At 37.0% G+C, this 15,565-nt stretch overlaps 1 protein-coding gene across 2 annotated transcripts in view; it reads left to right on the top strand.

Annotated features, from left to right (window-relative positions):
* LOC149803668 (uncharacterized) overlaps positions 1–15,266 on the top strand; it is a 40,168-nt gene extending 24,902 nt beyond the window's left edge. For both annotated transcript variants that reach the window (XM_089953435.1, XM_089953434.1), the window contains exons 4-7: positions 6,901–7,112; positions 7,602–8,688; positions 9,723–10,386; positions 11,418–15,266. In XM_089953435.1, coding sequence (XP_089809561.1) covers positions 6,901–7,112; positions 7,602–8,688; positions 9,723–10,386; positions 11,418–11,612 — 2,158 coding nt within the window. In that variant the 3' untranslated portion in view covers positions 11,613–15,266. The remainder of the gene's footprint in view (positions 1–6,900; positions 7,113–7,601; positions 8,689–9,722; positions 10,387–11,417) is intronic.
* The last annotated feature ends 299 nt before the right edge of the window (positions 15,267–15,565 follow it).

Raw genomic sequence — 15,565 nt, 5'->3', positions numbered from 1 at the left:
GGCATAAGCGAGTCAACTGTGGCTGAAATGTGAAGAATATCGTTACCATCGCAAATTTCGACGGTTTCAACATCAAATTCCAGCTGGCATAAGCGTCATAGCTAACACGGAAATCTTAATAAACCCGCTACGATCACAGATTGCAACGGTCTCAAAGTCAAATGCCAACCGACATGAGCGACGTAGCTAAGACGGAAATGGTAATAAACCCCCTACGAGCACGAGGTTCCGACGGTATAGAGTAAATGTTACTTCAGGTAAGCGAGTCGGCTACGATCGAAATGTAAGCAAAACCTCTACGATCATAAAGTTCGATGGTTTCAGCGTAAAATGCCAGTTGAAATATGTGAAACAGCTATGAAGGAAATGTGAATAAATCCGCTACGATCACAATAGTGATTTTTACGCGAAATTCCAGTTGGCTTAAGTGAGTTCTCATCGTTTCCATGCACGATGCCAGTTGACATAAGCGAGTTAGCTACGTTCCAAATAGAAACCAAATCAACACGATCCCAAAGTTTTGTCGGGTTCCAAGAGAAATGCCAACTGACATGAGCAAAATAGCTACGATCGAACATAAATGTTAGGATAACAAAGTTCCGACGGTTTTGACGCAAAATGTCAGTTTACATAAGCGAGATAGCAGCGATAGAATCGTGTGAACAAAACGGCTACGATCACAACTTTCCGTCCTTTTTCACGCAAAATGCCAGTTGATATAAGAGAGATACTTGAAAAGCCACTACGATCATAAAGCAATGACTATTTCCAAACGAAAATTTGACGTAAGCGAAATCGCTTCAATCGATATGCAAAATTAGCCGCTACGATTGCAATGTTACGACGAATTAGAGATGAATGTCAGTTGACATAAGCGAGTCAGCTATGGTCAAAGTTTGAAGAAAACCGATATGATTGCAAAGTTTCGACGGTTTCTGTGTGAAATTCCACCTGACATAAGGAAAATAGCCACGATCGAAGTGTGAAAAAATCAAACAAAGAATAAAAAAACCAAACAGTTACGATCATAAATTTGACGGTCTCGAAGTGAATGCCAGATGGCATAAGCGAGTCAGCTATGGTCGAAATGTGAGCAAAACCGCTGAGATTACGAACTTCAGACATTTTCGACCTAAAATATCTGTTGATTTAGATGAGTGAACAAAGTTTGAAATGTGAACAAAACCGCTACAATCACACGGTTGAAACGGTTATGCCGCAAACTGCAAGTTGACATTAGAAAGGTCGTTACGTTCGAAATGTGAATATAACTGCTACGATCACAAAGTTCCGACGGTTTTGACTCAGAATATCAGTTTACATAAGCGAGATAGCTACGATAGAAGCGTGAGTAGATCGACTGTTATCACGAAGTTCCGATCAAAATGCCAGTTGACATAAGAGAGATACATACCAAACCGCTACGATCGCAAAGCCGAAATGCTGTATGACGTAAGTGTAATAGCTAGAACCGAAATTTCAAAATAACTGCTTCAGTCAAAAAGTTACAACGATTTCTGATCGAATACCAGTTGACTTAAGCGAGTCAGCTACGGTTGGATTTTGAAGAAAACCGCTACGAGGACAAAGATCCGACAAATTCGATTTAAACGCCAGTTGACATAAGCTAGTCAGGTACGGACAAAATGTTTATAAAACCGCTACGATCACAAGTTTCGACGGTTTCAACGTCAAGTGCCAGCTGACATAAGCGACATAGCTAAGACGGAAATGTGAGTAAACCCGCTACGATCACGTGGTTCCGAAGGTTTCGAAGTGAATGCTAGTTAACGTATGCAAGGCAGTTACGATCGAAATATGAAAAGAACCACTACGATCGCAAAATACCGACGATTTCGACGTGAATGCCAGTTGACATAAGCAAGTCAGCTACGATCGAAATGTATAGAAAACCGCTACGATCGCAAATTCCGACGGTTTCAACATCAAATGCCAGCTGGCATATGCGTCATAGCTAAGGCGGAAATCTTAATAAACCCTCTACGATCACTAAATTCCGACGGTTTAGAATTAAATGCCAGTTGACTTATGCAAGACAGCTGCGTTCGAAATGTGAAAAGTACGCTAAAATCAAAATGAATGCCAGTTGACTAAAGCGAGTCAGCTAAGATCGAAATGTGAAGAAAACCGCTACGAACGTAAATTGCGATGCTTTCAAGGTCAAATGCCAACAGACATGAGCGACACAACTAAGACGGAAATGGTAATAAACCCCCTACGAACACGAGGTTCCGACGGTATCGAGTGAATGTTACTTGAGGTATGCGAGTCGACTACGATTGAAATGTAAGTAAAACCCCTACGATCATAAAGTTCGATGATTTCAGCGCAAAATACCAGTTGACAAATGCGAAACAGCGATAAAGGTAATGCGAACAAATCCGCTACGATCTCAAAAGTAGCGGTTTTTACGCGAAATTCCAATTGATTTAAGTGAGATAGGAGGATTGAAATGTGAACCAAAACCGTTACGATCACAGAGTTCTCATCGTTTCCAAGCAAGATGCCAGTAGACATAAGCGAGTTAGCTACGTTTCAAATAGAAACCAAATCGATACGATCCCAAAATTTTGTCGGGTTCCAAGTGAAATGTCAGCTGACATGAGTGAAATAGCTACGATGGAAATGTGGAAAAACCGTTACGATCACAAAGTTCCAAGGTTTTCGAAGTTAATGCCAGTTGACATAAGTGAGTCAGCTACGACCGGAATGTGGAAAGAAATCCGGTACGACCACAGATTCTGTCGGTTTCCAGTTTAATTGCCAACTGACATAAGCGAGATAGCTAAGACGGAAATATGAACTAACCGCTACGATCACGAAGTTCCGACGGTATCAAATTGAATATCACTCGAGTCAGCTAATGTAATGTAAGCAAAACCGCTACGATTGTAAAATTCTGATGGTTTCTTCCCAAAACGCCAGTTGACATATGCGAGACAGCTACTATTGCTGTGAACAAAGCAGCTATAATCACAAAGTTACCACGGTTTCCACACGAAATGTCAGTTGACATAAACGAATCACAAATCCGCCACGATCACTAAAATGGCGGTTTACATGCGAAATACCATTTCACTTAAGTCAGATGGCTACGATAGAAATGTAAATAAAAACCGTTACGATCACAGAGTTCTGATCGTTTCCACGATCGAATATTAATGAAATCGTTACGATCACAAAGTTCGGATCGTTTCCACGATCGAATATTAATAAAATCGTTACGATCACAAGGTTCGGATCGTTTCCACGATCGAATATTAATAAAACGGTTACGATCACAAAGTTCTGACGTTTTTGACGGGAAATGCCAACTAACATAAGCGAGTTGGTTACGATTGAAATATAAACAAAATCGATACGATCACAAAGCTCGGACGTGTTCGAAACAATACTTATACGATATAAAACTTACGGGAGTTTCGAAGTGGCTGCCAGTTGACATATGCGAGTCAGCGACTATCGAATTAAAAAAAGACACCCCCAACAAAAAGTAAACGATATAACGATATGATCACAAATTCCGAAGGTTTCGCGATATACCAGTTCGATTTGAAATGCCATTTGACTTAAGCGAGATGGCTACGATCTCACAGGTCCGACGCGTTTCAACGAAAAATTTAACTTAAGCGAGATAGCTTCGATGAAAATCTGAACAAATCCTGTACTATTACAGAGTTACGACGGCTTTGATGCGAAATTTCGGTTGACATAAGAGAGATAGCTACGATCTGTGTGAATCAAACAACCACGATAATAACGTTATCCCGATTTCCACGTGAAAGCGAGTCAGTTACAACTGAAATGTGAAGAAATTCGCTACGATCACAAAAACGGCAGTTTTCAGCGGAAATGTCAGTTGACTTAAGTAAGAAAGCCGATTGAAATGTGAACAAAAACAGCTACGATCACAGAGTTCGGATCGTTTCCACGCAAAATGCCATTTGACATAAGCGAGAAAGGTGCGATTAAATATAAACAAAACCGTTACGGTCACAAGTTCCGAGGTTTTCGACGGAAAATACCAGTTGTCATAAGCGAAATAGCTACGATCGAAATATAAACAAGATCGGGCCAAGTTACACAGTTCTGACGTGTTCGAAGCGAAAAGCCAGTTGACATGAGTGAAATAGCTACTATCGAAATACTGATACGATCACAAAGTTTCGGCACTTTCGAAGTGGATACCAGTTGATAAAAGCGAGTCAGGGAAGATCGAATGTGGGATAAAAACGAAATGCCAGTTCGACGTAAAATGACATGACCGAAACGAGATCGCTACGAGCGAATGTGAATAAAAATGATATGGTTTCAGATTGCTGCGTTTGAAATATGAACTAAACGGCTAATATCACAAAGTTTCAACGGTTTCAACTCGAAATACTAGTTGACCTAAGCCATACAGCTACGATCAAAATCTGAACAAAACCGCTGAGATTAAAATCATGCCACGGCTTCGATGCAAAATTCCATTTGACCGTTTTGAGATAGCTACGACCCAATGTGAGCAAGAGTGCTGCGATCACAAAGCTGCGACGTTTTGATGCCAACTGTCAGTTGATCTTAACGACGTAGCTATGATGGGAACATGAACAAAATCCGTACGATCATAAAGTGTTGACGGTTTTGATATAAAATGTCAGTGAAATAGCTATGACGGTTTCCAAGAGAAAAGGCGAATGAAATAACTACGATCGGAATGCGAATAAGACCGCTACGATCTCAAAAGTTTAGACGGTTTCGATACAAAATTTCCATTGACTTAAGCGAGATAGCTACGATGAAGATCTGAACAAATCCGCTACGACGACAGAGTTGCGACGGCTTTGACGCGAACTGCCGGTTGGCAAAAGATAGATTGTTATGTTGGAAATGTAGTTGACCGAAGCAAAACAATTACGATCAAAATGTGAAGGAAAACAAATCGCTGAAAATAAAATGATTAGATGCAAGATTTTTTTGTGACGGTTGAGATAGTTACTATCTAAATGTGTGAAAAATTGCTTAGACCACACAGCTGCGATGGTTTTGATGCAAAATGTCGTCTGAGCTTAGCGAGCTAACTATGTTTGAAATGTGATCAAAAGTGGTACGATCAGAAAGTTTTGACGCTTTTGACGCGAAATGCCAGTTGACCAATCTAAGCGATATAGCTACAATCTAATTTTGAACAAGACTGCTACGATCAAAAAGTTTGACGGTTTCAGGCGAAACGTTAACTGACCCAAGGAAGATAGCTAAGATAGAAATTGTTACCGCAATCTAGCGATGCTTGTATCAGAGAAAAAAGCTTAACATTTAAATTCCCGATGCTTGGTTGTTCGGATTATCCACTGGAATATTTTTTGCTTTTCTCTTTCTGTTCGACCTCATTTTGAAACACTGTAACTAGAAACATCTCGATCTCCACCAGTCTGAGACATAATTGTATGAACATATTTACCTGGAGAGAAATCGCTATGATCATAGTAATTTGCAACTTCAGTACTGAGTCTAACACATATTGATCGGAAGTTACATGGTCGCAAATGCCTTGTTCCATAATTTTAAATCCTGCATTGTAAAGTCCCTAGTTATGCTGCGTGAGTGAAATACCGCATCAGTCATAATATATTTTTTTCCTAACGATGAACAAGAGATTGCAGTAACTGATTCATTTAAGGATGGTATTTCTGGTTCCAAGTATAATAGTTGATACAAGGTTTAAAAGGACGTTAAATTCACGCACTTTTCGTTCCCTTGTTTTTGTTTGGGGTTTTTTATTATTAACATTTAAACAATAAGTTTTGATTCAAGGCTGTTTTCGGTTAGACGCCATTCCCTATCTTTCTTAAAAGTTAAATATATGATAACGATATAACTGCTTTATAAATGTAAAAAGTGAATGATACTGTAATCTGTTCATTATATATATATATATATATATATATATATATATATATATATATATATATATATATATATATATATATATATATATATAGTGTAAATTATAAACGTAATGACCCTATCCAGGTTTAGTACGACGGTGCCAGAAATTATGTCTGCAGTCATTAAAAAACCGAAACAATTCAAATCCAAACGTGCGTTTCTTATGAAAATAATTCTTACCTAATTCGTAGTGTCTTCAGTCTCACTGCTCCAGCGTAATTCATTCTGAGTTCAGCCTAGTACTAACAAATCATTTCAAGTACAAGACTCAAAGTTTTCCGACCTGAGATTTTGGCCGCCATAGTAAGAAACATGGCAATATTGACTCTCTCAGTGATAGTTTTGGATCTGATTGACTATGCTTATTGGCAATAATAAATATAATACGAAAATACGATAACCGAGTACCATGATCTGTAAGATGGTCGAAATCATTTGTTGTTGATGCTTCCATTCTCTATTTCCAGTGTCCATGGTTGCCAAAGTTAGACAGTGCGAAAATAAAGATATTGATATCTAAAGTTCGTAGAACAAACGCACTGTATGATTACACGTTTACGTCCTCTTTAAATCTTAAATGTAAACTATAGTTTCATAATCGTTATACTTGCCGTACTCGTATAAAGCTACATTTTTAACTGTTTCCATTGCATTAGAGTCATATCTTAAATATCCTGTCAGCTTTTACTGAAATAGCTTATTCATGTGTTTTGTGTTGCTGCTTTTATTTTCTTTGTCTGCTGATATACAATCCAAAAGACTAGTGGGGCAATATAACACAATTTTAAAGTTGCCAAAAGTCTACCCCAGCAGACGTAACTCTTTATAAAGTGTTACACGAACAATTTACACAGTTTTGCAAGAGATGAAAGCACTAACAATTGGTTAGCTTATTCAAAAGGTTAAAATAGTCCAAAATGAGTGTGGTTGATCTCATTTTGATTCTAGGTCCAATACGGTCAACACTGACTTCGATGAAGGGGAGTCAGTCGCAGAAACTACTTGTGATGATTCCAACAATCATTTGGAAACGATAAACAATGAAAATGATGCAGACATAACATCGGAGCATACAACCTCTGAAGCCATGTGCGAGGGAATAAAAGATGAAGCAGAAACAATTGAAGACAAAATGACGGAGAATGGCGCTACATGCAGTGGTTAGTATCCAGTTTAGTCACTCTTTGATATAATATTTATCTCTGAGCACCCTAATTATAATCAGATGAATTTACGGGCTCAGTGGAACAAAATTATTTAAGCATATGTTTGATTTCTTCAATATTTTAAAAATGCATTCAAAATGGTATTTGAACCTTGCAGTTGAAAGACAAAAGAAATAGAGCAATCGCAGTAATGTGGACCCTGAATTTACAGTATTTCTAGCTTTAAAGCTGCAATGTCTTGTCCAGCTTCACCAGTAGTGGCTGTTACATTGTTCGCCTCCCGTTTATGTGGCATTCAATACAAGGTTTAATTGAATGACAATAATGGAAACCATTAACAGAACAATATATTTTTGTCCATCTTGCTCTTCTAGGTATTGAATTTACAGTAATGAGAACATATTGTCATAAGTAAGAGCCGCCTGTGATCCAAATTATAAAAAGTGTCATATTATCAAGAAAATGTTCGCTGTCTTTTTGCAGGTTCTGACGACGCAAATAATAGTCCAATGCCGGTACTAAGCAAAGAGGAGATTACTGAGGATTTTAAACCTGTATCACACCTCAGTGTCGAAATGAAAACACCAGTTTTGCATACACCGGTACCGACATCAGATGAGAGGGCTAGTCCACCACGACTGGACTATTGTTCCATTGTCAAGGTAGCTGATGAAGCGGATACTTCTCAGGGCTGTGTGAACCGGTCGAAAACGCCATCTAAGTGTACATACGAAGCAGACGACGAGATTCATGCTGAAGTTCTGTCACCAAAATCTCCTCAGTCGTCAGCTTCACTTTCCATCAAGCAACAACATTATTCATCCAGTAGTCTCACAGCTAATGTGTTGCGAACCTCCACACCTTCTAAGGTGCAGTCGCCATCAGTTTCACCACCCATCAGTTCTCACAGTAGTAAGTCCTCTCTAACAAACATAGATTTGAATGCATCATCAGTACCCAAGAAAGAGACACAACCATGCCTTAAAGGTACTGATCATTCCACTAATGACAAGACTGAAGCATCAGTCAAAGCTGCTGCGCTAAATTCGTTGATCTCAACTCTTCATATGTCTGTAGCAAAGCAACAGAATAATTCCAAGATGGAAATGCAAACACAGCAATATTCAGAAAGGAGTGTCAAACAGCCTATTGATTCTAGAAAAAACACACCAACCCACCCTATGCAAGACTTGTCGGAAAACCGATCTCATGTGCACGCCGGATCCTTGAGGTTTAATGCGTCGAAAAGACAGGGTCTCTCATCAGAGAAAAGTGTTCTAAATGCAACTTATAAAGACCTCGCACATTCTAAATCACTAGTGTTGGATAATCAGAGTTGCATTAGGCCAGTTCCACCTGATAGGTCTAGAGGAAAGATTGACACAAAACGTTCGCGTATAAATCCAGAAGAACCTCAGAAATCGAAGAGTGCCAGCTCTCCAAAACTTAATATTGACCAAGATTTGAGAGGATTTCCAAATGGAATTTATCTTCCTGATTGCCACGCATTACATAACAAGATGCAGAAGGATTACAATGAATATATGGCACTACTTGCATCCGCATACAGGTACGATTTTGTGTGTGTGTTTCATGTGATTTGGATTTGTAACGTAACTTTAACCGACCAGTCCTAACACTAACCTCTTAATGCTGAGCGCCAAGCAAGGCAGCTGTTAGTACTATTTTTATAAGTCTTTGATTGTATTCAGCCGGGGATCGAACCCGCGACCTCCCGCATCCGAGTTGGACGCTTTAACCACTAGGCCACCGGAGCGGTCGGTACGATAATGAGACTGGTCAATTCAATATAGATTTTATATATCAACCTGAAGTAAATTAACTTATAGTCGAAGTGTGTTTAGTTAGTTACATAACTTCAGGGTTTTTTTTAGCGATAGGTTACAGATTAATATTGCAACATATTTATGCACGTGCAGTCGTTCGCCTAGATTGTCCCATGTACAGCCTGGAATCGTGAGTACGTTGTGTCACACAACATGCCTTCATGTATGTGTGTGTTTTATAACTCTCAGACAGTCTGTCTCTATATATGTGGGAGGGGTGGGGTAGGTATTGGCCAGTGTCGCTGCTTCAGATAATGAACTGAAATATACATTATTTATAAACCAGAGATCGAACTAAATAATAAACATATCCACCAATTTATGTATTTATGAAAGAGATAACGTACTCAGTATAAGGCTATCAATATACAAACTGAGTACAAATTTTCAAATGCCTGTAATATATTGTTTCTTCTTGAATGTACATGGTAATAAAAACAAATATGACAAAAACTTTATAATTGGTATCTCAATGCAGAAACAGTAATATGCGAGAAACTTAATTTATAAACTACCTGTTTTCAGTTCTCTCTTTGATACACTTTTTGAAGCACTGTACATTATTTCAGCATTTCTGTATCTAATGAGCCCTTGTGCATATGATATCACATTACCAAAATGTGTGCCTTCCAGGAATATGCCATAAAAGATGCTAGATTGAAAAACGTCAGATCTTTTCAAACACTTGATATAGCAATTATTATTATTATTATTATTACTATTATTATTATTAATTAATTAATATTTACTTATACAGGCAACCATTTCCTTTCTTTCCTGTTCCGGTTACCGGCCCAAGTCTTCCAGAGATGTACTCGTATTCCAAGTTACAGGAAAACCGGGCCCAGACTTCATCTCCTCTTGCTAAAGATATGATTCCAGTTCATCCCATTCCGCCATACCCGCTAGACTATTCACATTTATTTAATCCGTTCCCAGCGTTCACTCCAAGACTTCCATTTGGGGTGCCTTCTTATAGTGCCATTTATCCAATGCCAACAACCAGTCAGCCAGAAAAGCAAGCCAAAGAAACAAAACCTGTTCAGAAAGCCACGAAAATGGAACAAAAAGAACAAAATGCAGTCTTGGATTTGTCAAAGAAGAACCTTCCACGCATAGATAGGGTTGAAAGAGTGTTTGATTACTCAAAACCAATAGACTTCAGTAAAAAAGGAGACAAGTCGAAAGACAATGGTAGAATGGATTTGAAATGGAGTTCTGAAGAAACGTATGTACACAAACGACATCGGTCGCCTAACGTGTCCAATTCATGGATCGAGAACTCAAACTCAGTTCCCAAAGCAAATGTGGAAGTTTCCTGCAAATGCGGTTCTAACTGTTCAGATGACATTCGGAAATGGACAGTAGACCAAGTTTGTAACTTTCTTACAAGACTCGACGGCTGTGCGATGTATGCAAAGGTACAAATAGTTCGCCGTTAATAATAATAATAATGATAATAATAATAATAATAATAATAATAACAATAATAATGTTCGTTAACAATTTTCATACATAACACTTAAGTAGGACCAACTGAGATTTCTTTACCTAATTTGTATTACAAAGAATGGCATGTCCGCTTCGTGTTGATTTGGATTGAATGTTTTAATGTCTCGTACTGGAACAAAATGAAATATTATTTACAAACAAAACAAAAAGAAATTATGGTGTAAACATTACTTTCAGTTAAGTTTAAAACCGATATAACTTTTAATTGGTAATAAAACAATCATAAAGAAAACCCATATCAAATCCTGAATAATTTTTTTAAAAAAGACCTCTACTAATTACAAGACATAGGTATCACTTTTTCGCTAGCTGCTAAGCATGTATCATTGTGTACCTTTTAAACCTATTGCTGTATTCGACTAAACGACTGTGTTACAGTATTATTATATTCCAAAAGATCAAACCGTTATATTCAAGGATTAATGTGTCGTTTCCCAAAGTGGAAAACTGGGCCATTGAATTTAATAAGGAAAATATAACACCACCCCGCGGGACCAACTTTTTTCCCATATATAACTACGCGCGTTAATATGAACATAAACGAGACTCGATAACATTATAAAAGCGTGGAAATGCTCATTGAATACACTAACTGCGACATATTTAGTTGTACATCTAGTTACAGGTAAAGAAAGCAAAGCACGAGAAAGAAATGTTGAAGTATTGGTAGAACTTTTGAGAAAGTCCTCCTTGGGGTCGTCACATGACAAGAACTTTCTAATTTGTAAGACTTTCGTCATAAAGAAATTCGCTCACGTGAATTCGCTTGGTTGTATTCGATCTACGGTTTTTGTCCGAATGCGTTAAAGTTACGTACTATTTACAATTCCTTACATTAGTTACATCCATTTATATTACTTCTCTTTGGGAACCGAGTTAGGTGTGCAGAAAACGGGTGTGTATTGTGTTTATATTACATGCCACTTCTCCTGCTTTTCAGACATTCCGTGAACAAGGGATAACTGGCTTACTGTTGCCGGCCCTTACCATTGAGCAGCTTACTCGTTCTCTTGGCATGAAAATGGGACCGTCTCTTTTCTTGAAGCAGGCTGTAGAGAAACAAATACGGGAATCCGGATCATCGTTATCATGCAAACTCTGCAACGGAAAAGTAGGAGTAGACATTGGGATGTGAATACATACTGAAAGAGATCAACATGTTTGAATTAGATATGTTATTAGGCTTTTTTTCCCAGTGAATTAGTTGAGGGTTTTTTCAACGATTCAGGGTGGAAAATTATATTAAACGGACTTTAAGATTCGTGTTTGAAATCCATTCAAAGGGACCTTTTATATGAGAAACATTATTCAAGATTACTCAGGTATTGAAGTGTCTGGTTTGGTGTGCATGCATGAAACCATGTCAACAATTTATAATGGAAATAATCTTCCCCATCACTGTCGTGTCGACTTTGGTTTACATGATTAAAACCATGTCAGTGATTCATGTTGAAAATCATGTTCCCCAACATTGACGTGTCGACTTTGTTTACATGATTAAAACCATGTCAGTGATTCATGTTGAAAATCATGTTCTTCAACATTGAAGTGTCGACTTCGGTTTACATGATTAAAACCATGTCGATGATCCATATTGGAAATCATCTTCCACAACATGTCCAACTGAATTTTTGTCAAGAAATGCACTTGGAAAGTATAGGCATCAATCGTTTGTCTATTTTCCCTACCTTAGAGGATTATTGGAGAAAGCATGCGTTCACTGTTTCATGAAGGAGCGAAATACGAATTTTCTCAGTTAATGTACAGAAATATTCCTTAATTTTTTTTGGTCTAATTTGCATTGTTAAGTCTTGGGACCAATACTATTGGTACATTTTGTCATTAGTTTGAAATTTAGATTGATGTTCGCATACAGTTTAAACACGTTTCGAAAATATTATACCGTAATCATGAAGATTTCAATTTATTTATCGCCCTTTACGTGGTATTTTCAAGTGGAAGATTTTTAAATAACCCATGTTTGTATTACTAACAGTTGAACTGAACGACTGATGCACGTTATGTATTAAGCCGTGTCGTGAGGGAACCTCAAAATCCTTAAAAAATAATGTCATAACCCTTAATGACCTAATTTTCCGATGTTTTCATATTAACATTGATACTCAACTTTATGTTATCACTTTTTCAAAATAGTATATGTACAAGTCATTCATGTTTATTTCTACTAGTATGCAGTGCATACCTGATAAAAAGAAGAAAAAACCCACTTATTAATACGTCAACGAAATGGATGATTCATAATGGGAGGGGGTATTCTTCTAATCTGTGGATAATGCTACATGTTGAAGTCTAAGTGGAACATTATTGTCTCTCCTGCTTAAGCTTGATGAGGTATAATTTGGATCCCTTCTTATATTTTCACAATATTACATATCAGATCCATTTTAATGGAGTTACGCAACGTAACAGTAGGGAAAATGCCGTGAAATGGCAGAGAACTCAGTCACATAGAACCGTGTTTAAAAAGCATTATTTTAGATTTATGTAATTATTTGTACACGTTCAGTAAATAAAAGTTCTCCACAGATTCAAAAAAGAGATTTGGAAATGTTTGAGCTAAAATAAGTCATTTTATCTGAGTAGCCCGTAAAAAATGCTATGATGGGTTCGTGATGGAACATGCCATTTTGTAAACAATGTAGATGCATATCAAAATGGGTCTACTGTAGTATTTCCGGTGTCTTGTCCTATCATTTGTACGAGTTCATCAGCGTTTACCAGTTGGGCGATGTAAAAGTAACACTTTTCCAAGTCTATCAACGAGACATTGCTCCACCGATTAGCTGTTCCAGTAAAATTGTTGAAAATAAAAATCACAGAAAACAACGATGTTAAAGCTTTAGTAAATAATGAATATGAATTGAGATCGTGAAATAGACGAAGAAACAGTAGGCAATGCTGCCATAGTTTTGCATCCTACTTCGAGTACCTACCCCCTTTCACTAAGGCAAATTTGATTTGTCTTACTATTCCTTACACAAGTTCATAGTTTTTTTTGTACTGTTACTATGAAATCATATTGCATCCCATATAGTTACGAATTTACACAGATCTACCAAAAGAAATTTTCAATCAACTGAAAACTTGTCACATAACCGCAATAAACAATCTACGTAACGATAGGACAATTAATGCCTTCAAACGTGAAGAGCTTACAAATATGGCATCTATGCGTCGGGAAGATCGTCCTTTGCAGAGCAGAAAGTGAAACACTATCCTTACAAAATTAATAAAAATCACATCTTTCTCAAACATAGAATTTTCTGTATAATCGGTTTATCACAATCCGTTCGTTTTCCTTTAAGAACATTTTAGCCCAGTTGTAGTACCAAATCTGCATGTACATGAATTATACAAATTTAAATACAACGTTTGTAAGCGTGTTTTTCTTGTTTCAAAGCTACGTATATGGTGATCTTTTGTAAGATTTTGTGAATATCTTTCTCAGTAGATGCGTACGATATGGCCCATTTTGCTCTTTCAAAATTGCATAAAAGCTACTGAGATGATACTAGCTAGGTTTTGGAACATAAATCGTAAATATAATCCATGTTTATCCTTTAAACGAATCTAAAGATCAAATAGTCGCATGGTTAGGGCTTTGAGTCATCATGGCTGTCAAATAGTATTGAATAGTCACGTTTAGAACCAAGAACTTTAGCGCCAGATGAATTATATTGTTCAAATAGGAAACCATTTACCTTTTATTTTGTAATAGAGAAAAACGTGTCATGACATCTGATCCGTTTGAATAAATCTTAAAAACAGCGAGAGCGTTTGAACAAATTATTCCCTACTTAATTCTTGTTCAAACACCATTACAACACATTGGCTTGACACACGGCTTCCTCCCAAGTATTCGAGTGCTGCAATTGCTTCTTTGGATTCTGCTGGCTCTTATATTTGATTACATAAACCTTGCAAATATACGATTTGATGTTTTTAAGTACATTTCATTTATTTTTATGCAATTAGATGAAATTCTACATATTTCTGTACTTTTTATTTATGTTAAAATTCAGAAAAATGTAAATAAAAGTCAGAGTGGCCAAAAGAGCCTTAGATGTTGTGGAAGAAGCGAGTGACGTGTAAAGTGTTTTTGACTTCATATGTCCTGGACACTTCAGTTTCTCTCTCTCTGTATATATGATCTCAGGAACTAGGTTTATGTAGATTAAAGCAGAATGTATTCTACAAAGACAACATGTAAGATAATATTAACAAGTATTTGCATATTGTTTAGAAAATCCATATTGTTTTGAATTCATGTTCTGTTAATAGCATCCATCAACCATTTTCGATTATCTTCTTTTTTTTCTCCATCCAAATCCATGTTTCTAATCCATGTGTGCTGTTGTTTTCTTTTTGATGAATTCCAAACAAGGTCATTTTATCCGCTGTGCCCATATTGTGTCATATTGAAGAATAGTATGTCATATTGAGGACTAACTATGTAATCAGTTTTAATTAAGCGGTAGAAAATCTGTGTTCATTTTTCTTTTCTTTTCTAGTATTATAGAAAGTAACATGGGCACGTTTTTGAAGTGCATGACTGGGGAGAGAGAGAGAGAGAGAGAGAGAGAGAGAGAGAGATTACAAGCAATAGTTATTAAAAGAGATATTGTTATTTAACGTTATGCATCTGTTCACAGTCCATGTTCATGAAAAAGTCATATCAGTACTGTACAGACACATAGTGTCTTTAATAAATTTGTGTGTATTTGTCTTGTACACATTTATGTCAAATAAATGTTGTTTTTTCTATAAAGTATTTACTTTTGTTTGGAAAGATGTCACTGTGACCTACAAATCGCCTTCAAAATATTACATTTTACGAAAGGCGGTTAATCGTACGAGGCGGAGAATATTAATATTTAACCTTAGAGCTGGCGACCTGTAAATTGCTGTTATAAAACCAGAAATGTTCATAGAGGATTTCGTTTTGACTTTTCTCTGTTTATGTGGGTGAAGGATAGCCACAAAACATAAGCCACCTTGTGAAACAATATTGATAAACATTGAGTTATTAGTCTTGACTGCCACGAAATGTTAGCTCTACGAAACCGT

The sequence above is a fragment of the Sinohyriopsis cumingii genome, chromosome 3, assembly GCF_028554795.1.
Source record: "Sinohyriopsis cumingii isolate HCF-2022 chromosome 3, ASM2855479v2, whole genome shotgun sequence".
Taxonomy (NCBI): Eukaryota; Metazoa; Mollusca; class Bivalvia; order Unionida; family Unionidae; genus Sinohyriopsis; species Sinohyriopsis cumingii.
This window is presented reverse-complemented; position numbering and strand designations above follow the sequence as displayed.